The sequence below is a fragment of the Oncorhynchus mykiss genome, chromosome 12 (genome assembly GCF_057628025.1).
Source record: "Oncorhynchus mykiss isolate SJ-2025 chromosome 12, ASM5762802v1, whole genome shotgun sequence".
NCBI classification, from domain to species: domain Eukaryota; kingdom Metazoa; phylum Chordata; class Actinopteri; order Salmoniformes; family Salmonidae; genus Oncorhynchus; species Oncorhynchus mykiss.
Genome location: NC_143033.1, coordinates 27,916,769 through 27,941,492, shown reverse-complemented (window position 1 = coordinate 27,941,492; position 24,724 = coordinate 27,916,769). Strand labels below are relative to the sequence as shown.

Genomic DNA, 24,724 nt, shown 5'->3' with positions numbered 1-24,724 from the left:
TGGTGCAAGGCACAGGGGGAGGTGATACATACAGATTTATGTTACTGCTATGATTGACACCAGTGAAAATGTAGGCTCATGCAGGGTAATAGATACACACAGCGAATATGACTCAAGATGGAATTATTGTACAGCTATTCTAGAATCAAATTATCAATATTTCCTAGGGTCTGCCTAGAATGTACTGTAGTTAGCCATGCATCAGAGATACATACTGTTCATAACATGAAAGTGCCCATGTACTACTACTACTACTACTACTACTACTACTACTACTACTACCACCACTACTACAACTAAGGTGTTATGATTTCTAACACTGCTGGCCAAGGGTATAACCTCAACTATTATCTTGAGGACAACCTCACACATGCATGTGACAGCCACAATGGGGCCTAATCCATCAATGTTTGGCATTAGATATCGTTGTGTTTGTTCTGAAGGGGTGCAGAAGCCTAGAACGAAGAGGAGGGTTTATGGCAATCAACCAAATGTGCTGTATGATATATGAACCAAATATGCTAATATATAATGTACATGAATATATGAACCAAATATGCTAATATTTAATGTACATGAATATATGAACCAAATATGCTAATATATAATGTACAGCCTGACCATAGCAGATGTTCAAATAACACTTCCAACCCCTTGAAGAACTGGACAAAGCCACTCCTTTCCAAATCAAAGAATAACAAGAAGCCTTTTCATTCATTCTTAGCCTTCGTGCTTGTCTATGGTGCATAGCATTCATTTCTACACTCATCCACAGTGGTTTTACATGCATGGTAATCCTTTACAGAACAATAGTTGTATTTACCCAACATAAGCTGTGAAATACCAGGAGAGGACAGAGTACTGTGACATCAAGTTGCCAAAATACAACAAGAGCAATTGGTTTCTTCCAAGGGAGTATAAAGGTCAGATCCGTTCAGAGTAAACTGATAAATACTGCATTAAGAAACAGTGATAATATTTTTCTACATGGGGAGGAATAGCATTAGATACTTTAATAGTGAGGAGCCAAGACATTAACTCAGGGAGGGAGGTAAACTGCATCTGAACCTCCCTCTGCGCTGAAGCTCATTAAAATTTCAGATCACATACCTCATCAGTGCCATGCCAGTTCAAAACACCATCCTGCTCTTCCTTTCCATTGGTCTGTCAGTCTTAACAGATCAGCAGGAGTCAGGGATGGTAAGAGAAAGACAAGGCCCACCATATTCCCACTTCAAACACAGCCTTTTTCCCACCACACAGCAATATTTATTCCCTAGAGTGATAATCGTTCTGACTGAGAATAAATAAATGCTGAGGGACATTCTGGTGCAGAAAAAGACAATAAGGCAATATTAATAATAAAGCAACAACAATGACAACATTGTCTATGTAATGACCTCAGCGATTAACGTGGTCATGCTTCCCAGCAGATATACACTGACTGTACAACATTAGGAACACCTGCTCTTTCCATGACATAGACTGACCAGATTAATCCAGGTGAAAGCTACAGTATGATCCCTTATTGATGTCACTTGTTAAATCCACTTCAATCAGTGTAGATAAAGGAGAGAAGATAGGTTAAAGAAGGATTTTTAGGCCTTGAGACAATTGAGACATGGATTGTGTATTTGTGCTATTCAGAGGGTGAATGGGCAAGACAAAATGCCTTTGTAAAAGGTATGTATGGTAGCTGCACCAGTTTGTGTTAAGAACTGAAACACTGCTGTTTTTTACACGCTCAACAGTTTCCCGTGTGTATCAAGAATGGTCCACCACCCAAAGGACATCCAGCCAACTTGACACAACTGTGGGAAGCATTAGAGTCAACATGGGCCAGCATCCCTGTGGAATGCTTTCGACACCTTGTAGAGTCCATGCTCCAATGAATTGAGGCTGTTCTGCGGGCAAAAGGGGAGGGGGGCGCATCTCAATATTAAGAACGTATTCTCAATGTTTTGTACACTCATTCACAAATGCACATTTCTGGCAGGATAGTCAATGTGAAGGCTAAGGTGTACATTTGGATGGCAGTAACATTGCATCACAGCAGACAGTACCCTCCAGTCCACAGCTTACACTCTCAAAAACAACTCATCTGCATCTGTTTTATTAATAATGTTCTCTGGTGATGCTCTATTTCTTCCATTATTACCACAAAATGACACCATGCATGAACCTCGTGTAAAAGCACTTTGAGACAAACATTCAAAATAACAAGCTGATATAAATCAAATTATTACTTGATTTATTCTCTCCTCCACATACTGTATATTGATATATATATTTTTATACAGCTGTTGGAGACCTGAAATGGGTAACTAACACTGCTGTCTGAATTCACATTTTGAATGGACCTCAACATGAGAAATGAGGCTGCTACAGACTCACTCCTTTCTCTCATCAGACTTGACCCTGGAAAAGGTTCCTCACACAAGCAAACTTAATTTCACACTAACGTTCTGCCTCTCACTGAAGAGTGTGCATAGCGAATTAAGAGCGTGACATCCCTGATACAAATATCACTTCTCTTGACGATCAATAGACTGAGCCTGCTCTTTGTTTGCTTTCATTACCCGCTGACTGAATCCCCGGGTCTTCAAGATAAATACATACCTCAAAATCATTATATTCCTCAGTACACACTGTCGCAGTACACACACTGTCACTTTATGGTGTATAGTACAGTAAGTCCCAATGCCTTGAGGACCTTGCCGCCTTACAAAAGGTTTTACCTGACACCTTGCAATAGTGGTCACTATGGAGTTCTTGGGTTGACATCATGGACAGATTTGGTGGAAAACATAACAGAAGTGTTTAGCTTTAGTGCAGAGGGACCCATTTTCATTATTTTCTTAGCGAAATTATGGGAAAACAGTGGGATTCACAGCTACCTATTGAACAAAGCTCAATCCTACGTACAGCATAGTTATTAACAGGTTATGAACAAAAAATGTGTTTTGTTTTATACATTTTGATGAAATGATAAGAACACACAGACAGTGGGATATGTAAATAAATGGTGAATAATCCCATGATGTTGCATTTCCCGTGCCGTGTGGTCTTACCGTTCTCACCGTCTGACTTCCTCTCCTGCTCGGTGTCAGTGAGAGACAGGACAGAGTTGGCTCTGCTGGACAGACAGGAGCTGTGCTCTGATTTAATCTCCTGCATCCAGAGTCTTAGGGCGTGGTCGGGCGAAGTCCCACCCTCTGTTTCTGTCTCCACATCAGAACCCATGCCCAGTGGGTAGCCGTGCTGGGGGGTAGAGCGAAGCTCTGCCTGGTAGTTGGGCCGCGCTAGCTGGGTGGATTCACAGAAGTCCATCTCTAGGAGAGAGAAAGGAAATAACAACATCAAGTCACATACCTTATGTATAGCAATATGAACTTGTTTATTTTCATATCTCCGCCAGTGTTTTATGTTGTTGTATTATTTCATATATCAAAACAAAGAATTATACTGTACACTGCAGTAAGTTCATCACCGAAGAAGCAAATAATATATGAAATAAACAGGCACTGCAAGAGCCAAGAGGACACTATTTTGAAAGCTACAGTACTTGGTAGAACTGTTGTAATGCTACCAATAATGGAACGCTACCTTCTTTGGACAGATATTGTCAGAAAATACTTTAGAATGTAATACTTTCAGGCTTTATTTAAACCATTTGGCTATTCATTTAAATTCACAATATACCTCTAAATGGCTCACCTTTAAACACCAATCATTGAACAACCATCTACAGATCATTCTAACTAAATGAGAAACAAAGACTGTTTCTATTCTAATAAAAGCGTGAGATAATTCATAGTGACATATGGTTTCAGGGACGAAATGCTGTGAAGTAAATTGAGTTTTTCCCATTCTTAGATCTCCCAAATAAGGCAACGGAAAGAGATATTTTCGGTGCTCAGTTACATATCCCTTGGGGAAGTGCTCAACAAACATATGAAAATTGTTTCTAAGAGTCAGATTTCTTTACAGAGAATGGGCTTCATAGGTATCACAGTATCCACTATGTTGTCATACTCTATTTATTGAAAGGTAGCTGGTGGCAGTGAAAGCAGATTTGCAAAGGCTGTTCTAGAGTGCAACACGTCATATTTTTGTCAATGCACATCATTTTGAAACAATGTTTAGCCCACATTTTGTGTTTGGTGAACAGAACCATTTTATAACGGAGAAACAGAACCATTTTATAACGGAGAAACAGAAACATTTTATAACGGAGAAACAGAACCATTTTATAACGGAGAAACAGAACCATTTTATAACGGAGAAACAGAACCATTTTATAACGGAGAAACAGAACCATTTTATAACGGAGAAACAGAACCATTTTAAAACATTTTACTACTGCACGTTGATACCTATCAGTATACTGTGTGGTACATTGACCTACACTGGTATAGCCTGGGTAAAACTATTTCTGCTCTCTTGCCAACTCCTTATGGAATTGATCCTTCGCTAAGCCCCGCCAATCACAGTGCTCCGTTGGATAGCAACTGTCATCAACCAGGCTCGAATCCGACCTGCCTCAGACAAACTCACATTTCACATACAAGGTTTAAATGGCTAAATAATTGATAAGTGCACCAGAGGTACTTGCGACTGTGATTCCTGAAATGCAGAGCCTATTTTACGAATTCAAAACACTAGTTAGTTAGCTAGCCAGTCAATATAACTTGTTTTATCCAAATGGATGTTAGCTACCTAAGTTAGCTATATTATGAATTGAACTCTCATCTGCTGTCAACATCAAATTGTAATTGTCACATGCGCCGAATACAACCTTGTGACAATTACAATTTGAAGAGTGAAGAGTGTGAAGGAATGTGAATGTATGTGTGTGCGTGTGGGGGGGAATGGGTCAATATACATGTGTGTGTGTGTGTGTGTGTGTGTGTGTGTGTGTGTGTGTGTGTGTGTGTGTGTGTGTGTGTGTGTGTGTGTGTGTGTGTGTGTGTGTGTGTGTTGGAGTGCCAGTGTAGTATGTGTGGGGTCAGTGGTTAGAGTTCAGTGAGTGTACATCGAGCCTGTGCAAGAGAGTCATTGCAAAACATTATAATAGATAATAATTAAATAAGGGGGTCAATGCAAATAGCCGGGTAGCCATTTGATTAACTGTCCAGCAAACTTAAGGTTTGGAGTAGAAGCTGCTAAGGAGCCTTTTGGTCCCAGACTTGGTGCTCCAGTACTGCTTGCTTTGACTGCATGCTGACATTACCGAGCCATTCAGTGGCTAGTCACACTATTTTACCAGGTTCCTGTGAAGCAACTGTTATGACAGTCCACCACAACATACCAGAGAGGCGCCTGATTAGCAAGGAGTAGTCTGTGTTTAAGGGGGCGGGGCTTAGCTGAGGGTTAATTGTCATGCTAAACACATCAATGGGCGAATTTGTTTTGCATGGCCCAGTGCCCCGGTTTTGCTAATTTTCGACCATTCCATTGGTCCTAAGGAGAAGTCTCTTGCCTGATAACAATCATGTTTGGCTTGACAATGACAATAGAGCTGGCAAAAGCACAAACCGATCTGGGACCAGGTTAAATCTGGTACATTCTGCCTACCATTTTCTGCAACAATATTTACATTAGTAGAGTGGTACATTCTCTTTTTCTCTCTTCATTTGATGTTCCGAAATTGGAGAGGCATTGTGGAAGTGTGTGGATGCTGTGAGTATTCCCACAGAATGAGGCGTTGGGAGCACCATCTGTTTTCACCACCTCCAGATCAGGGATGGGTGAACAGTAATTCCCCCAGTTACCTTTCAAGACAGAATACAATATGATATCCTTCAAAATAAATAATTAAAGACTAAGAATACTAATTTTAACTCACAAGCCAGATTTCTAGGTCATTTTTGGCATGGCACAAAAAGGCAAGTTTTGTTTTCACTTGAAATAGCAGCAGAAATACTCTATGTCACGAAGCATTTAATTGACTAAATCTGGGAAAATTAGACACACTTCTTCCACGTCAGCTTTGCACCTCTATAACAGGTGTGACCTTGAGCGATATTAACTTGAGCTGTGAAAAGTGTCTATGTATATCCTTTGCAAAAAAGAAATGAACCTACTCCAGAGAGGATGATGCATCCTATTTGATTCCTAATCTGTTCTGCACTGTTTGGTCAAATCATAACTTCCAACAGTTACAAAAAGAACAGTGCCCAAAGCTTCAGCCGTAAACTCAGCATGTAGAAAGACCAAGGTTTAATCTTTCATTATGATTTATCTGTTTATTTGTTTATTGGGATCCCTGTTAGCTTATGCAGAAGAAACTGCTACTCTTCCTGGGGTCCACAAATAAACTCAAAACACTGATAGACAAGGACAGCCACACACATTTAAAATAAAGCTATATTCAAACAATGCAACTAAAAAATACAAATACAAAAATAATGTGCGTGTTAGAGTGTATCTGTTTTTGCATATGTTTGTATGTGTGTCCCCTCACAGTCCCCGCAGTTCCATGAGTTGGTTTTTTTATCCCTTTTTTAAAGGTCATTTTGCTGTTTGCATGAGTAATTGGAGATGGAAGGGAGTTCCATGCAATCATGGCTCTGTATAAAACTGTGCATTGACTTGAATTTGTTTTGAACTTGGGGACTGTGAAGAGACCACTGGTGGCATGTCTTGTATGGTATGTATGGGTGTCTGAGTTGAATGTTTTTGATAATGCAGACAATCTGGAATTTATCACAGTATTATTTCTCATAAAAAATTGAAAAGAAGCCGTAAATCTCTCGCTAACGCTCAAACGGAAAGACTGGCATGCATGTTGTTGATGTTAGTTGTATGTGTAGTTAAGGGCAGAGCCAGCTGCAGCTTTGCTAGAACTTTCTTTGCTCCACTTGATCATATTACCAGACAGTAATCAAGATGGGAGAAGACCAGAGCCTGAACAACTAGTACAGTTGATTTTTGTGTAAAAACGCATAACATCTTTTTATAAACAGACATACCCCTAACCATCTTCACAACAACTTTGTCAATATGAATTGCCCATGATAATTGACCATCCAATGTTTTACCTAGGAGTTTAGCTTCCTCAACATCCTCAATGGTCACAACCCTTATGTAAAACTCCAGGTGAGGTTAAGGTCTTAGAGAATTTTGAACGAAATACAAAGCTTTTAGTTTTAGAAGTATTTAAGACCAGTTTATTATTAATCACCCATTCTGATACTGACTGTAACTCTTTATTTAGAATTTGTGTGAGCTCACTGGCTTTGGGTGCTGACATGTAGAGTGTGGAATCATCTGCATACATACAGTGCATTCAGAAAATACTCAGACCCCTTGACTTTTTCCACATTTTTTATATGTTACAGCCTTATTCTAAAATTGATTAAATAGTTGTTTTCCCCTCAATCTACACAAAATATCCCATAATGACAAATAAAAAACTGAAATATAATATAACTGAAATATAACATTTACATAAGTATTCAGACCCTTTACATTTGTTGAAGCACCTTTGACAGCGATTACAGCCTCGAGTCTTCTTGGGTATGACGCTACAACCTTGGCACACCTGTATTTGTCTTCTCTGCAGATCCTCTCCTGTGTTGTCTTGGCTGTACACTTAGGGTTGTTGTCCTGTTGGAAGGTGAACCTTCTCCCCAGTCTAAGGTTCTGAGCACTCTGGAGCAGGTTTCTATCAAGGATCTCTCTGTACTTTGCTCCATTCATCTTTCCCTCGATCCTGACTGGTCTCCCAGTCCCTGCCACTGAAAAACATTCCCACAGCATGATGCTGCCATCACCATGCTTCACCACAGGGATGGTGCCAGGTTTCCTCCAGATGTGACACATGGCATTCAGGCCAAAGAGTTCAATCTTAGTTTCATCAGACCAGAGAATCTTGTTTCTCATGGTCTGAGAGTCCTTTAGGTGCCTTTTGGCAAACTCCAAGCAGGCTGTCATGTGCCTTTTACTGAGGAGTGGCTTCCGTCTGACCACTCTACCATAAAGGCTTGATTGGTGGAGTGCTGCAGAGATGGTTGTCCTTCTGGAAGGTTCTCCCATCTCCACAGAGAAACTGTGGAGCTTTGTCAGAGTGACCATCGTGTTCTTGGTCACCTCCCTGACCAAGGCCCTTCTCCCCTGATTGCTCCGTTTGGCCGGGTGGCCAGATCTCTGAAAAGTCTTGGTGGTTCCAAACTTATTCCATTTAAGAATGATGGAGGCCCCTGTGTTCTTGGGGACCATCAATGCTGCAGAATTGTTGGTGTCCTTCCCAAATCTGTGCCTCGACACAATCCTGTATCAAAGCTCTACAGACAATTCCTTTGACCTCATGGCTTGGTTTTTGCTCTGACATGCACTGTCAACTGTTGGACCTTATATAGACAGGTATGTGCCCTTCCAAATCATGTCCAATCAATTGAATTTATTACAGGTGGACTCCAATCAAAGAAGGGGTCTTTCCGAATGCACTGTAGTTATTCTAGTTTCGTGTAAGATCAGTGGCAAATCATTTGTAAAAAATAAAGAAGCGTATTAGCCGAATGCAACTGCCCTGAGGGATACCGTACTGTTCTTATCTGATGTTAGAGAAGCTTCCATTGTAGAACACTCTTTGGTTTAATTGGATAAAAACTATACAACCATATGATGGCAGGTAATGTAAAGCAATAGCCAATCTGTTTTTTTATAACAATTTATGATCAATAACATCAAAGGCTGCACTGAAATCTAACAATTAAGCTCCAACTAGCATCTTATTATCCATTTATTTTAACCAATCATCAGTCATCTGCGTCAGTGCAGTACAAGTTGAGTGCCCTTCTCGATATGCATGCTGAGTCAGTACTCAACTTGTTCTCTGAAAAAAGAGGGTTGTATTTGGTCAAACACAATCCTCTCCACCAGATTACAAAGAACAGGCAGTGAACTGATTGTTAGAGCCAATAAAAGGTGCTTTACTATTTTTAGGCAGTGGAATTACTTTAGCTTCCTTCCATACCTGTGGACACACAATCCTTTAGAATTTGGTTACAGATATAGAAAATAGGGGTGGCAATACAGTCTGCAACAATTATCAACAGTTTCCCATCAATGTTGTCTACACCTGGTGACTTATTACTGATGGATAACAATAGTTTTTCCACCTCTCCCACAATAACTTGACCAAATTCAAAACAGCATTCCTTCTCTTTCATTATTAGATATTTTATAAAAAGTGATGATGGTTCAGTGTTTAATGTTATCATTTCACTTTGAGTTTTTTCTACTGTACTAGTGAAATAGTGGTTGAAATGATTGGCAATATCAACTTCAATGGTTTTCTTCCCATAATATAATTTAAGGTACTCCAAAGTATTTTTATGTTGTGTTTTATGTCATTTATCTTTCTTTGGTAATATAATTTATTCTTATTTTTGTTAAGTTTAGTCACAACATTTCTCAACTTACAGTGCGTCAACCAAACAGCTGAGCAGCCTGACTTGTTTGCCACCTCTTTTGCATAATTTATTTGAACCATACAATTGTTCAATTCATCATCAATCCATGGGGCTCTAATAGTTATCACACTTAGTTTCTTAACAGGTGCATGCTTGTCAACAATTGGAGCAAAGCTTTGCAGCATTAGTGAATATATACATTGCGAGTCAAAAGTTTGGACACACCTACTCATTCTAGTCCTAAAATGATCTACATTGTAGAATAATAGTGAAGACATCAAAACTACGAAATAACACATGGAATCATGTAGTGAGCAAAATAGTGTTAAACAAATCAAAATATATTTTAGATTCTTCAAAGTAGCCACCCTTTGCCTTGATGACAGCTTTGCACACTCTTGGCACAGTCTTGAAGAAGATTCCACAAATGCTGAGCATTTGTTGACTGATTTTCCTTCACTCTTCAGTCCAACTCATTCCAAACCATCTCAATTGGGTTGAGGTTGGGGGATTGTGGAGGCCAGGTCATCTGATGCTGCACTCCATCACTCTCCTTGGTCAAATAGCCCTTACACACCCTGGAGGTGTGTTTTGGGTCATGTTGAAAACCAGATGATAGTCCCAGTAAGTGCAAACTAGATGGGATGGCGTATTACTGCAGAATGCTGTGGTAGCCACGCTGGTTAAGTGTGCCATGAATTTTAAATAAATCATTGACAGTGTTACCAGCAAACCACCCCCACACCATCACACCTCCTCCTCTATTCTTCAAGTGGGAACCACACATGTAGAGATCATCTGTTCACATAGTCTGCGTCTCATAAAGACATGGCGGTCGGAACCAAACATCTCCAATTTGGACTCATAAGACCAAAGGACAGATTTCCACCGGTCTAATGTCCATTGCTCATGTTTCTTGGCCCAAGCAAGTCTCTTCTTCTTATTGGTGACCTTTAGTAGTGATTTCTTTGCAGCAATTTGAGCATGAAGGCCTGATTCACACAGTCTCCTCTGAACAGTTGCTATTGAGATGTGTCTGTTATTTGAACTTTCTGAAGCATTTATTTGGGCTGCAATCTGAGGCTGGTAACTCTAATGAACTTATCCTTTGCAGCAGAGGTAACTCTGGGTCTTCCTTTCCTGTGGTAGTCCTCATGAGAGCCAGTTTCATCATAGCGCTTGATGGTTTTTGCAACTGCACTTGAAGAAATTTTCAAAGTTCTTAAAATTTTCCAGATTGACTGACCTTCATGTCTTAAAGTAATGATGGACTGTCATTTCTCTTTGCTTATTTGAGCTAACTTTCCATGATATGTTTTTTTTTTACCAAACAGGGCTATCTTCTGTATACCCCACCCACACACACACACACACCTTGTCACAACCTAACTGATTGGCTCAAATGCATTAAGAAGGAAAGAAGTTCCACAAATTCCACAAATGAACTTTTAACAAGGCACACCTGTTAATTGAAATACATTCCCATGAAGCTGGTTGAGAGAATGCCAAAGGTATGCAATGCTGCCATCAAGGCAAAGGGTGGCTACTTTGAAGAATCTCAAATATAAAATATATTTTGATTTGTTTAACACATTTTTGGTTACTACATGATTCCATGTGTCATTTCTCAGTTGTGATGTCTTCACTATTATTCTATAATGTAGAAAATAGTAAAAATAAAGAAAACCCTTCAATGAGTAGGTGTGTTCAAACTTTTGACTGGTACTGTATGATTACAGTGGAAGTAACAGATCCAAAACTATTGGTATGCACTCTACTTGGTTGAGTAATAACCTGAGTCATATTCAAGGCAATAGTCACAGTTAGAAGCATCCTCTTGAGAGGACAGCTAGTTGCTAACCAGTCAATGTTCAGGTCACCCAGGAAATAGACATCTCTGTTAATATCACACACATTATTAAGCATAGCACACAGATTATCCAAATACTGACTGTTAGCATTTCTTGGCCTACAGCAGCCCCCCAAGACAAGAAGCTTTAGATGAGGCAGTTGAACTTGCAATTACAACACTTCAACAACATTTGACATGAGATCCTCTCTAAGCTTCACAGGAATATGGCTCTGAACATACACAGCAACAGCTCCCCCATAGGCATTCCTGTCTTTTCTGTCGATGTTATATCCCTATATTGCTACTGCTGTATCATCAAATGAATTATCTAAGTGAGTTTCAGAGATTGACAGTATATTAATGTTATCCGATGTTAGCAAGTTAATGATTTCATTAACCTTATTTATGAGGCTACATATATTAATATGAACGATTCTTAGCCCTTTCCTTGGTAGCTTATCGAAGATAGACATAATATGGAGACAAAATAAATATGTGTGTGATGTGGGACTGAAGTTACTGACCCTGAGGCTTGGTTCTCTCATTCCTCCCGGGTCTTTGGGAGTGAAGGTGGACAACGAGCCTGTTGTAGCAGATGTAAGCACTGTTCCCATGCTCTCTGGCAGCTTTCATAGCTGGGATAAGTTCTTTCCGACTCTGGCACACAGCTTCAGAGAAGTCCTTGTTGAGGAAGATGTTGGTTCCTTTCAAGTTCTTGGCTCTCTCCAGAACAGCCATCTTGTACTTAAACCTCAGGAACTTAACCACTATTGGCCTGGGTCTGTCACCTAGGAAGGTTACATATTTTCCAGACCAGTGGACGTGCTCAACATCAATCTTCGTAGGATCCATTTACAGCTTTTCAGTGATAATTTTCCTTACTTTCTCATCAGACTTGGCCCAGTTCTCATGTGAAAATGATGATATGCCATCCACAACGATGTTATTCCTCCTGGAATGTCCCTCAGATCAGTGGTCACCAACCTTTTCTGAGTCATGATCACTTTCGAGGTCGAAAAGCAAGCCGAGATCTACAGCTCAGATATGTTTTTAAACATGACGTATCATTTTTTTTTACATTAACCTAATATAAACAGTTCTGTGGGAATGAAGTTTGTGCAGTAGGCCTAATACATTATACACTAGGCTACCTGGGTAGGCAGTTAGCCTAGTTGTTAGAGCATTGGGCCAGTAACCAAAAGGTTGCTAGACTGATCACGTCAGTGATCTTCAGGTTGGAAAGCCGGTGCAATTGCCCCATTCAAAAATATTTTTCACAGTAGAATCTCTTTATATTCCTTGTTCCCAGTTGTCTAGAACACACTGAAGTCAGAAGATGGAGATTTCCGAGTTCTCAGTTGTTTTAAACACGGGTCTTAGCAGAGGGAGGGAGAGAGCAGCAATTGTGCGCCACCTCAGGATCAAACCCGGATCTGTAGTGACGCCTCTAGCACTGTTATGCAGTGCCTTAGACCGCTGCTCCACTCGGGAGGCCCAGTGCAAGTGGAATTAGGGAGATGTGAGTTTTATGTTTTGTAATAGTGATGAATTTTTTTTTAACATGAACTCACTCATAAAAACAGCAGCTTTTTGCTGTATTCTTTAACAGTCTCTCTGTGGTCATGGTTTTATCAGTTATTCAATCTTGTGTAGGCTAGTATCAAACTTTGCTGTGGCCGGGGTCATGGAAGCTCTATAGGCACCTTCATTTGAGCTACCCGATTGGCTAGTGCAGTAGGCACACTCTTTAGCCACAGATCTCTCGGTCTGCCCGGTAGGTGGAGTTAGTCTTTTCATACAAATGAAATGGTTCAAAATAGGAAAATTTTGCTTACCCAGTGCGCAGGGCTTATGAATCAAGTGCACCTACCACCAACAGCACAACACAAAAAAAAGGTGCACAAGCCTTTATCGTTGGCTTTTTTACAGAAGTTTGGTGATCAACTAGGAATGCCTTGAGGAACGATCAGTCGATCGCGATCGACCGGTTGGTGACCACTGTCCTAGGTAGTCTATTTTCCCAGTCATTGATAATGATCAATGACTTTCGTTGATAATGATTCACAGATGTCATCTCAAAAGGACTTACAGTTTATTGTCATCTTGCTGCAAGTCTATTTCAGGACCTCCACCTCTCTCTGTGAAGGAGGATCAATCTTTATCAACATTTACACTGCTGAGCATGAAATGACCTCACCTTAGAGATAATTTGTGATAAAGACTGGGTCAAATAGCTAAACCAGAATAAAATATAACAGAGTACCTTCACTTAACCCTTACACACAAAGATGAACTGTACATTATCTAATTAAATTATATTATCAAAACTATACAAAGAGTAGTATGTAAATTATTGCAGATACCTGAGACCTGTTATACTGTATAGTGATACAAAAAAATTATTTAATTAAATATATTGATCATTAAAAAAAATACACTACCTGTCAAAAGTTTTAGAACACCTACACATTCAAGGATTTTTCTTAATTTTTACAATTTTCTACGTTGTTGAATAATAGTGAAGACATCAGCAATATGAAATAACACATATGGAATCATGTAGTAACCAAAAAAGTGCTATACAAATCAAAATATATTCTATATTTGAGATTCTTCAAATAGCCACCCTTTGCCTTGATGACAGCTTTGCATTCTCTTGGCATTATCTCAACGAGCTTCACCTGGAATGCTTTTCCAACAGTCTTGAAGGAGTTCCCACATATGCTGAGCACTTGTTGGCTGCTTTTCCTTCACTCTGCGGTCCGAGTCATCCCAAGCCATCTCAATTTGGTTGAGGTCGGGGGATTATGGAGGCCAGGTCATCTGATGCAGCCCTCCAACACTCTAATTCTTAGTAAAAATAGCCCTTACACAGCCTGGAGGTGTGTTGGGTCCTTGTCCTGTTGAAAAACAAATGATAGTCCCACTAAGCCCAAACCAGATGGGATGGAGTTGCTGCAGAATTGCTGTAGTAGCCATGCTGGTTAAGTGTGCCTTGAATTCTAAATAAATCACTGACAGTGTCAACAGCAAAACACCCCAACACCATAACACCTCCTCCTCCATGCTTCACAGTGGGAAATACACATGTGGAGATCATCCTTTCACCCATACCGTGTCTCACAAAGACATGACGGTTGGGACCAGAAATCTCCAATTTGGACTCCAGACCAAAGGACACATTTCTACCAGTCTAATGTCCATTGCTCATGCTTCTTGGCCGAAGCAAATCTCTTCTTATTATTGGTTTCCTTTAGTAGTGGTTTCTTTGTAGCAATTCGTCCATGAAGGCCTGATTTAGACAGTCTCTGAACAATTGATGTTGAGATGTGTAAGTTACTTGAACTTTGTGAAGCATTTATTTGGGCTGTAATTTCTGAGGCTGGTAACTCTAATGAACTCTGCAGCAGAGGCAACTCTGGGTCTTCCTTTCCTGTGGCGGTCCACAGGAAACTCTGTTTTTTGTGACTGCACTTGAAGAAACTTTCAAAGTTCTTGAAATGTTCCATATTGACTGACCATGTCTTAAAGTAATGATGAACTGTAATTTCTCTTTGCTTATTTGAGGTGTTCTTGCCATAATATGGACTTGGTTTTTTTACCAAATAGGGCTATCTTCTGTATACCACCTCTACCTTGTCACAACACAACTGATTGTCTCAAACACATTAAGAAGGAAATTCCACAAATTAACTTTTAACAAGGCACACCTGTTACCTTAAATGCATTCCAGGTGACTACCTGATGAAGCTGGTTAAGAGAATGCCAAGAGTGTGCAAAGCTGTCATCAAGGCAATGGGTAGCTGTTTGAATAATCTCGCTTTTTTGGTTACTACATGATTCCATGTGTTATTTCATAGTTTTGATTTCTTCACTACAATTCTACAATGTAGAAATAGTAAAAAGAAAAGAAAACGAGTAGGTGTTCTAAAACTGTACATTTTAGGTCAATTGGTTTAGCAACAGTTTTAATGGATTTGTCAGGGCTGCACAATAATCAGATGTAGATCAGAATCCTGTGTGACTAGATTCAGTAATATCTGCCTGTGGCCATGGTGTGTACACAACACTGTGGTGCGGCTTGCATATGGAGAGGTGTCGTCTTTCTTTAAACTGCTCTTGAGAATCCCTCACCAAGGTGACTTGCCTGACCTCACTCTCAAGTAATAATCTCTACACTAATTACGCCAGTCAGGAACCCATGTCCTTGACCAATTTCTTGTCAGTGAATATCTCTCTACGACCTCCTGCCCCTTAAAATCACAGCCGCGAAATGGAGGCACCAGCGGAAAATGGACACATAAATGAGCACAGAGAATGTTCTCCTCTCCACGAAAGGGGCTGAAATCCTGTGCATACTGTTTTGCTATCAATCTGTTCAGGTTGAAAAAGCTGCTGCTCCGAGCAAATGCCATTTGTTCATTTTATGCAGTTTCCAAGGTAACCAGAACAAAATGTTTTGTTCAGTGTATAATTTGAATACCGCAATACATGGGAGCATAAAGCTGATTTGAGCTCACATTTGCAGTTAAAAACAAACCAATAGATGAAAATATGTATTTTCATCATTCGCAGAGGTTTGAAGGTAAATCTAAAGAAAAGAAGATACTACAGTATAAAGAGGATCATTTGATTAGAAATATGTCACTGTTAATCATATCAATGTGAGGGATATGAAGTTCAGGTGTTATTCATAGGTATGTAAAATGTGCCTTCAAATAGGCAAGTACTGTATGTGAAATAAATATTAAGTGTTCTCTTTAGAAAGTGTAAAATCATCATTTGAATTAGAAATACCTACTCTAATCTTCTAATGATCAATCACTGATAGGCATCATTAGAGAGGATCCTCATATAGATTATAATGACATCATGGTCATTATACCAGACTCATAGTTTCAGCATGACTACTTTGTTCTCCAATTATTCTCTTCAAATGATATCCCAATGATCAAGGAATGTGTCATGTCAACTATATTTCTGTGTTTGTTCCAGGACTCTATGAGAAGAGACAGAATAGGGTTAGAAGAACTCGTATGTAAAACCATAAGAAGAGCAACACTGATCAAAGTAAAACTACAGCGGTACAAGTGTACTATCACCATTACGATAATGTTCTACGGTAATCTGTTTTCGTCCATCTTCTGCACCTGTACATACTTATGCCCAATAACCTTAGCTTTCGTATAGGTCCTATGTAGAATTGCCATAACATAAAATATACAACTGTTGTGAGGAAAATCTTACAGTAGCTCCTATAAATCTTTGTTTTCCAATGACACTGCCGTTTCTGATTGTGTTGTTGCCCGAATCTCACAACCGCTTGTTTTCCCCCCGATATCAGTATTGGCCATCACAGCCAAGAAAATATTGGTTTTTGTCCCAGATTTCTCTTATCTGGGCATCCCTAGTAACCATGAATCTTTGACAAGTAATAAAGCAATATGGAAATGTAGGAAATTACTCTTACCTTATCAAATGTCTTATCAAATTAGAAATGAGTCTATAATAATTTCAAGACCTATAATGTGTATTGTGAAAGGTAAACATTCAACCAGTGGTTTAGATGGGACCTGGAATAACCTCCTTTAATCTCCATAGTGGTATTTCATGTCTTCCTGAAGCAGACCAGACCCTGTGACATTTTCATGATGAACCATCAAAAGACAGTGATGACATACTGCACAATGTCTCCAGTGAATAAGGTAGATAACAATGTAGACTGCAATGGAAAACGGAGTAAAAACATCTCCACTCAAACCATTCATAATTCTTTGAGTTTTGACCTTGATTACATTGTTTTCCCTGCAACACACATTTCTTATTCTCATTTCCTAACGATAGATGTGTTTAGCGTGGATGAAATAGAGGTGTGATTGTGTTATTTTCTACGGAGAAAAAGTAAATTCAAACCTAATTATACAACCCCTCCGCCATACACATCCCACCCACCAAACCCCAACACAGCCCTAAGGTGTTAAAAAGCTCCTATGTGTGACTGACTAGGAAACAATTGATGGAATAGCTGAATTACCTCTAATTCACATTTTTTGCAGCAATATACAACCCGAGTCTACCTTCCACATTAGAATGCAATACTTCCATAGTCACTGCAGCAGCAGAGCAGCGTTTTCCTACATTTACCAGGGGATATGTGGATACGGAAACATGAGATTATGAAATTCATTCTGCTAGCTGCAAAGTCATGATAAGCTGCAATGTCTTATCATGCATACAATCAGTTATCCAGTCACACTGCATTTACCTGTTTCCCCCTGCAACCTCTCTGCCATTTTGACTTCATAACTGACCATAACCTGTGTGCAGGGAAAACTGATTAACCTGGAATGTCAAAACTGGAACTTGGGAGTTTATCAATAACTCAAAAATGGAACAGGCATTTACATAATAAATGCCTCCATTGCAGTTACCAATTCAAATGAATTGTTATTTCAATTCAAATACTATTTAACCATCTCACTTTGACTGGTTAAACTTGTTTTTGGTTCGTGGTGTTATGCCGTACCTCCAGTGGGCTCGTCCACTGTTTTCCGCTTGGCTCTGTGGCTGTTGTAGTTGAGTCTCATCTCCTGGCCGTAGTCGGGCAGGGTCTCTCGGGATGTGTAGGATTTGCAAAGGTTCCTACCATCCTCGCTTTCGTCTGAGGAGCTGGTGTATGCAAGCTCCATCTCATTCCGGGCCTTGGATAATGATTGGTAAGGCTTACAATCCATCTGCTCCATGCCTGGCAACGCTGAACCAAGCTCATTCAGTCATGGGATCCACAATGCAAGACCAATCTGGAGGGAGAATGAGAGTGCAGACAGAGTACAGATTTAGAACAATTAATATACCTCACACATGGATAATGTTGTGTCTCAGTATTGTGAGAAAAAATACATCACTAAAAAGTAATTATTTGGATATTAGTGTCCTTAATCAACATGTTCCTGTTCTAAGGGATTGCTGCTGTGTGGTGTGGTAGAAGATTGAGTTGCTTTAAGAGACACAGGGGAGGAGGAGCCGTTGTAGGAACAGATTGAGAGATAACTTTAATTTTCAACAGAATCTGATGGACTGCTATCAAATACGATGACATAAATCATGTGGTGAACAATGTAGTTCTTGCATCCTAGAGCAATGTCTTCCTACACACTACTTAAAGTGCCAATATATAACTTTTTGAGCGACCTGACTAAATTCACAGAAATTATTATAGATCTATCATTCTAGTTGAAAGCAAGTCTAAGAAGTGATATAACTGTTCTATGTGTGCTATTCCTATGCTTTCCATTCTTACGTTTTGTTTTCGCATCTTTTACTTTCGGTTTTATACACCAGCTTCAAACAGCCGAAACAACAATATTTTTGTTTATGGAAAATATATTTCACAGCGGTTTAGATGAAACAATGATTGTCTACACTATACTAGCTTATTTTGTTACATAAACTGAAATTAGCCGAAATATTACAGTTTTAGCAACCAGGAAATGGCGGAGTGATTTCTGCATAGTGCAACTTTAATATAGCAGGGTTTGAATTCTCAATTGTATCCTAACATCACATCCTGATACCTGGCACTATTTTTAGAATCAGTGTTTAAAATTAGCATTATCCAGTAGAAACATAACAGTAGCACAATGATGAATGCTGTTATTTTGCATCTGAGTTCTAGTGCAGTTCATCACAGCACAGTAGTGTTTTGCTGTGTAGTGTAAAGCACATTGGTAACCTTGACATGAACCCGTCTGTTCTGCCCTGAGCTCTGCTTGGGCTGACATTTCTATCATTGCTGCCTGACAGCCACTAAAACTTGGCCTTGACCCAAACACTCGCCCCATGAAGCAGAGAGTATTGTCTTCACCCCACTGTGCTTCTATCCTCTGGGAACAGACAGGTAAAAACTTCCCATATTACACATTTCAGCAAGAAATCAGAAGAGGCTTCTGACAAAGTTTGCCCTCTGACATTTGTAATCTTTAACAGCATTCAAGACAAATATGACAATCAAATGCTCATTAGGCTGTGTCATTTTTACCCGGCTTGTGGTAAAAGGTTATTAATTGCAAGTTCAGTACATATCTTGCTTGACTAATTGGCAGTTGAAAGCATTTTAATGGGCCATTTGTATTCTGTGCTGTGGCCAGCCCCCTGGCCGGACAAGGCTGTTCTTCTGTGCGTGCAGAGGTAATTACTCAGGGTAGGTGTGGCTGGAAAATGATGATTGGGGAGTCAGCACCACCAGTTGAAAAAAAGCTGTTTTTTTGTGAGGTTACTGTATAGACTATAAGGTAGTTCAGTTCAGGGCTTTAGACACACGTTGCCCACCTCCCTGTGTTTGTTTTATCCAGTTGTGGGAGTGTTTGCATTGTTTATCAGAAACGGTCATGTTTCTGCAAATGATGCCTTTATTTTCATAAACACGTTCATTTGTGGTCATTGTTTGTCTATTTGAGCAATAGTATTGCCATCAAAGTGTATAATCAGAAAGTGTACAATTAGAATGACCCTTTTTGAATGTAATGGCTGTTGGATGAAGGAGAGGACCAAAGCGCAGCGTGGTACAGTAAGTGTTCATCTTATCGAATGAAAAAACTGAACACTAAATAACAAACAACAAAGAAACAACCGAAAGAGTTCTGTCTGGTGCAGACACACAAAGACTGAAAATAACCACCCACAAAACACAATTGAAAACAGGCTACCTAAATATGGTTCTCAATCAGGGACAACGATTGACAGCTGCCTCTGATTGAGAACCATACCAGGCCAAACACAGAAATAGAAAATCATAGACAAACTAACATAGATAACCCACCCAACTCACGCCCTGACATACTAAAACAAAAGAACTAAGGTCAGAACGTGACATTGAAAGGTGTAAGGGGGATACCTAGTCAGTTGTACAACTGAATGCCTTCAACTGAAATGTGTCTTCTGCATTTAAACCAACCCCTCTGAATCAGAGAGGTGCGGGGGGATGCCTTAATCAACATCCATGTCTTCGGCGCCCGTGGAACAGTGGGTTAACTGCCTTGCTCAGGGGCAAATGACAGATCTTTACATTGACAGCTCAGGGATTTGAATCAGCAACCTTTTGGTTACAGGCCCAGTGCTCTAACCACTAGGCTACCTGCCGAATGGTCAGGTCCTTTTAGCATGTTTGTGGTTAGATTATGGTTTACAGAAACCGTTAAAAAAAAGTTGCATGTTTTAATCATGTCAGGGAGAATTTTTGCATTTTAGCTAGCCCTAACCCTTACTTTTTTCCTAACCTAAAATTAATTATCCTAACCTGCTACCTTTATTCTCCTAACCTGCTACGTTTATTCTCCTAACCTGCTACGTTAATTCTCCTAACCTGCTACGTTTATTCTCCTAACCTGGTACGTTTATTCTCCTAACCTGCTATGTTTATTCTCCTAACCTGCTACGTTTATTCTCCTAACCTTCTGCGTAAATTCTCCTAATCTGCTATGCAACGTCACTTCTATCCGTAGCTGTATACCATCTAGTCAAAACCTTTTAGCATGCCTGTTCTCACATCTCCTCATTAAGGATTAAGGTAGAGATTTTTGTCTTGGTAACATGATGTGACTAGCTATGCCATAATATTTAGATGCTTGAGTTTATGGGCATTTTGCCTGTTTGAGGCTATTTTCGCATTTGTCCGCCAGTTGTGGTAATATTGCTATTGGCAGTTCCAGTTATGATTTAAAAAAAAATGTTAAGTATTTTTGTTATCAACTATTTTCATAATTTCTTAAAAATACATATCTGATTCAGTCTTCTACCAGTTCTACCACTCCTACCACCTATTGTTACACCTGATCCTCTGACTCTTCTGCTGCAGCTCCACACCAACTAAATAGGCTGCCCTGTTCTCTATCATGAGGTTAGAGACAGTTAATGGACGCGTTGTGTACACCAACTGGTCGATCGCGATCAACTGGTCGATTTCCAAGAATATTCCTAGTTGATCACCAAACATTTTTGTAAAAAACAACAACGATAAAGCCTTGCGTTCCTATTTCATTTGATTTGTTTCATGCTGTTGGCGGTAGATGTACTTCATTCTGCAGCCCTAGCACCAGGAAGGCAAAGTGTTTCCATTTTAAACCATTTCATGTGTCTGAAGGTAGAACTCCACCTACCCAACAGGCCCAGAGAGCAAATCAAGTGCACCTATAGGCCTACTGCAGTCATTCAGATAGCTCAGATCACAGTGTCTGCACAGTTTACTCGATCCATAGACTGTAAAAATAAACAGTACATTTGATACTGTGAGATTTAAAAACCTTTAAATCCATGACTAGAGAGAGACTACAGCAAAGAGCTACTGTTTTTATCAGTAATTCCGTAATTAAGTTGTTATTTAGCACGGTCAACACTGTGTTCAACACTTCTTTAAGCCATAAAATACCAAAGTGTTCCGATAAGCTTGTGTTGCTATTATTAGCGGCTTGTGTCTTTTTTAATAACGAGGAATATTTCCCTTTCTCTGGTCATAGGAGTAACAACATGGATTGGTGCATGAGGCAGAAATGCAGTGCCACTTGTTTCGCCATCAGCTGGAAGATTGTGTCCTCCTTTCTCAGAGGACAGAGGGACGGGGAGTCGGGAGAGAAGCAGCCTCACCGATCCTCCCTCCCTTCAGACTGGCCATCAGTCCAGCAACAAACAAAAAAAATATTATGCTCACAAGTAATACAACAAATTATCTATTACCAGTGTGATCATATACTGTACCTATTTTTTTTTAAATATCATTTCTAAATCATCTGAGAAGAACAACACTGGCAGGGCTAATCAAGCATAGCAATTCAAGTAGGCCTATAGCCTACTGCACAAACCTTATTGCTACAAAACCTTTTTAATTGTTTAATGTTGCATAGGCTTATGTAAAAAACTTTTTTTTTAGAGGTAGATCTTGACTTGCATTGTGACTCAGCAAAGGTTGGTGACCACTGGTGCACACAAATGGCACTCAAATTAATTTATTTTTTAGAACTTTCATTTAACTAGGCAAGTCAGTTATGAACAAATTCTTATTTCCAATGACGGCCTACCCCGGCCAAACGCGGATGATGCTGGGCCAATTATGTGCCGCTCTATGGGACTCCCAATCGCGGCCAGATGTGATACAGCCCAGATTTGAACCAGATTTGAACCAGAGACTGTAATGACACCTCTTGCATGGAGAAGCAGTGCCTTAGACCACTGCGCCACTCAGTTGCCCCAAAACCACTTCCTCTGACCAAAAACAAATAAGTGGTGGCTACCGCATGCAAATACAATCATTTATTTGTGTACCTTCTTAACTAAGATATGGATCTGTTTATTCTTACGAAAGAAACTTAGTGGATACAGTAATATAGATACAACCAACATGTGCCGAATGTGCAGACAAAAAAATCACAAGAACATCTTCATAGTGAGATTGAAAGAGTTCTCGATATGATCAATAATACAAAAATGTTACATATCATAGTTGAATGTATTAAATGACTCTTGGTGAAAAAGGAACAATAATAGCAGACGGACTTAATCCAGTGCAAAGTTCATAAGGCACAACAAATCCAATCAAAAAGGTTGATATTCACAACTTATTTTTCACACTCAAAAATCAATATTATTCTGTAAATGTCATTCAAATCAGCAGAAATAGAAAATATACATTTCCCCATCTCTGAAAGGGCACATGCATAATGTAGCACCGGGAAAATGTTACATTTTATCTTTCTTCTAAGCAACTTGCAATTTAATTACGCATTCCTAAAATAACATTGTGTTAATATTACAACCCTTGCATTTTATGAATGTGAATCATGTTCCATTTGGGAGACGATCAGTCTTATTTCTCTTACAGTAAATATCCCTTTTTTTCCTAATGTTCCATAATGATATTGGTTGATAGTTGCACCATAATTGCAAACTATACCATTTGTCTGCTTGGTTAAGACTGCTTAGTTCTACCTTACCTCTCTGGTGCTTAACAAAATATTTTTTGAATGCAGAGGTTTAATGGGAGCATATTGGGGCTAAGGCAGTGTCTTCTGATGAGCACCAAGTAGCTTTTAATGAGATGATTACGGTTTTTGGAAATAAACCACCAAGTGGACACACAAATCATTCAGAGTAACACCACCCTGCACAACACACAGTCATTTGCTCATTACCCATGGGCTTTAACAGGATGAATGTTGCTGTACATCTATTTGTGGTCCATAACCTTAGAATGCGAAAGCCTGTGCCATTCCGGAACACTCTTAACATTCCAAAGCTCCATGACAAAAGAATCAGTACCACTGTAGAGAGAGTGAGAGTAGAATAGGCATACTGCTACGAGAGAAAAAAAAAGACAAATATTTGATTTCTTGTCTTTTCCGTACAAATACAATATCCTGCCTTGGTGTCGTACACTACAGTATTAAGTCCATTAATCAAAGGCTGTTTGGTTGTTTGGTGCCAGTTTGTCATGCACCATGATCCTGACTGCGCCATCCTGGGACTCGGCAGGGTAAAGTGCTTGGTGTTAATTGGGTAGCTAGGTGGGGAGATACAATATTCAGATGAAAGTCCCCCGTCGAGTCTGGGAAAGTCTGGCTGGTCGGTCCAGCATGGGCACACCAGCCACAAACTTCATTACAGTGCTACAGGCATGCCGTAGGCACTCCTTGCCTCAATCTCTGTCATAGAGATTCTCTGAAGTTATACCTCTTCTTCCAACTGAGAGAGATCTGTCATTGTCATTGCTCTATACAGTATGCATCTGGTGGTGAGTGTTTTCTACCCTACTGTATTTTCACCCCTGCTCATTCATTCCCTCACATAAGCACTGTTCCTAGGTCAGGGTTAGTATGTACCCAAAGGGATTGGTTTGAGCGCCTCGAGCACACAAACCTATCACTTAGAATGTATGATGTAACTGATTCTTGTGTGAACTGAAGATGTCTTCATAGACATACATAAAAAATACTTGTATGTCTACATCACCGAAGAACTATCATGGTCCAAACATACCAAGACAGTCGTGAAGAGGGCACAACAAAACCTTTTCCCCTTAGGATTTGGTATGGGTCCCCAGATCCTCAAAAGGTTCTACAGTTGCACCATCGAGAGCATCCTGACCGGTTGCATCACCACCTGGTATGGCAACTGCTCGGCATCTGACCGTACGGCACCACAGAGGGTAGTGTGAACGCCCCAGAACATTACTGGTGCCAAGCTTCCTGCCATCCTGTACAATAGGCGGTGTCAGAGGAAAGCCCAAAAAATTGTCAGAGACTCCAGTCACCCAAGTTATAGACTGTTTTCTCTGCTACCGCATGGCAAGCGGTACAGGAGCGCCAAGTGTAGGACAAAAAGGCTCCTCAACAGCTTCTACCCGCAAGCCATAAGACTGCTGAACAATTAATTAAATTGCCACCGGACAATTTACATTCCCTCCCTT

At 39.9% G+C, this 24,724-nt stretch overlaps 1 protein-coding gene across 1 annotated transcript in view; it reads right to left on the bottom strand.

Annotated features, from left to right (window-relative positions):
• Positions 1-1,921: 1,921 nt before the first annotated feature.
• Positions 1,922-24,724, bottom strand: part of LOC149979117 (teneurin-1-like) — a 53,685-nt gene continuing 30,882 nt past the window's right edge. Inside the window, exons 2-3 of the mRNA XM_090192128.1 lie at positions 17,798-18,071; positions 1,922-3,332 (exon numbers count right to left, since the gene is read on the bottom strand). Of these exons, the coding sequence (XP_090048254.1) occupies positions 2,944-3,332; positions 17,798-18,014 (606 nt within the window). The 5' untranslated portion in view covers positions 18,015-18,071 and the 3' untranslated portion in view covers positions 1,922-2,943. The remainder of the gene's footprint in view (positions 3,333-17,797; positions 18,072-24,724) is intronic.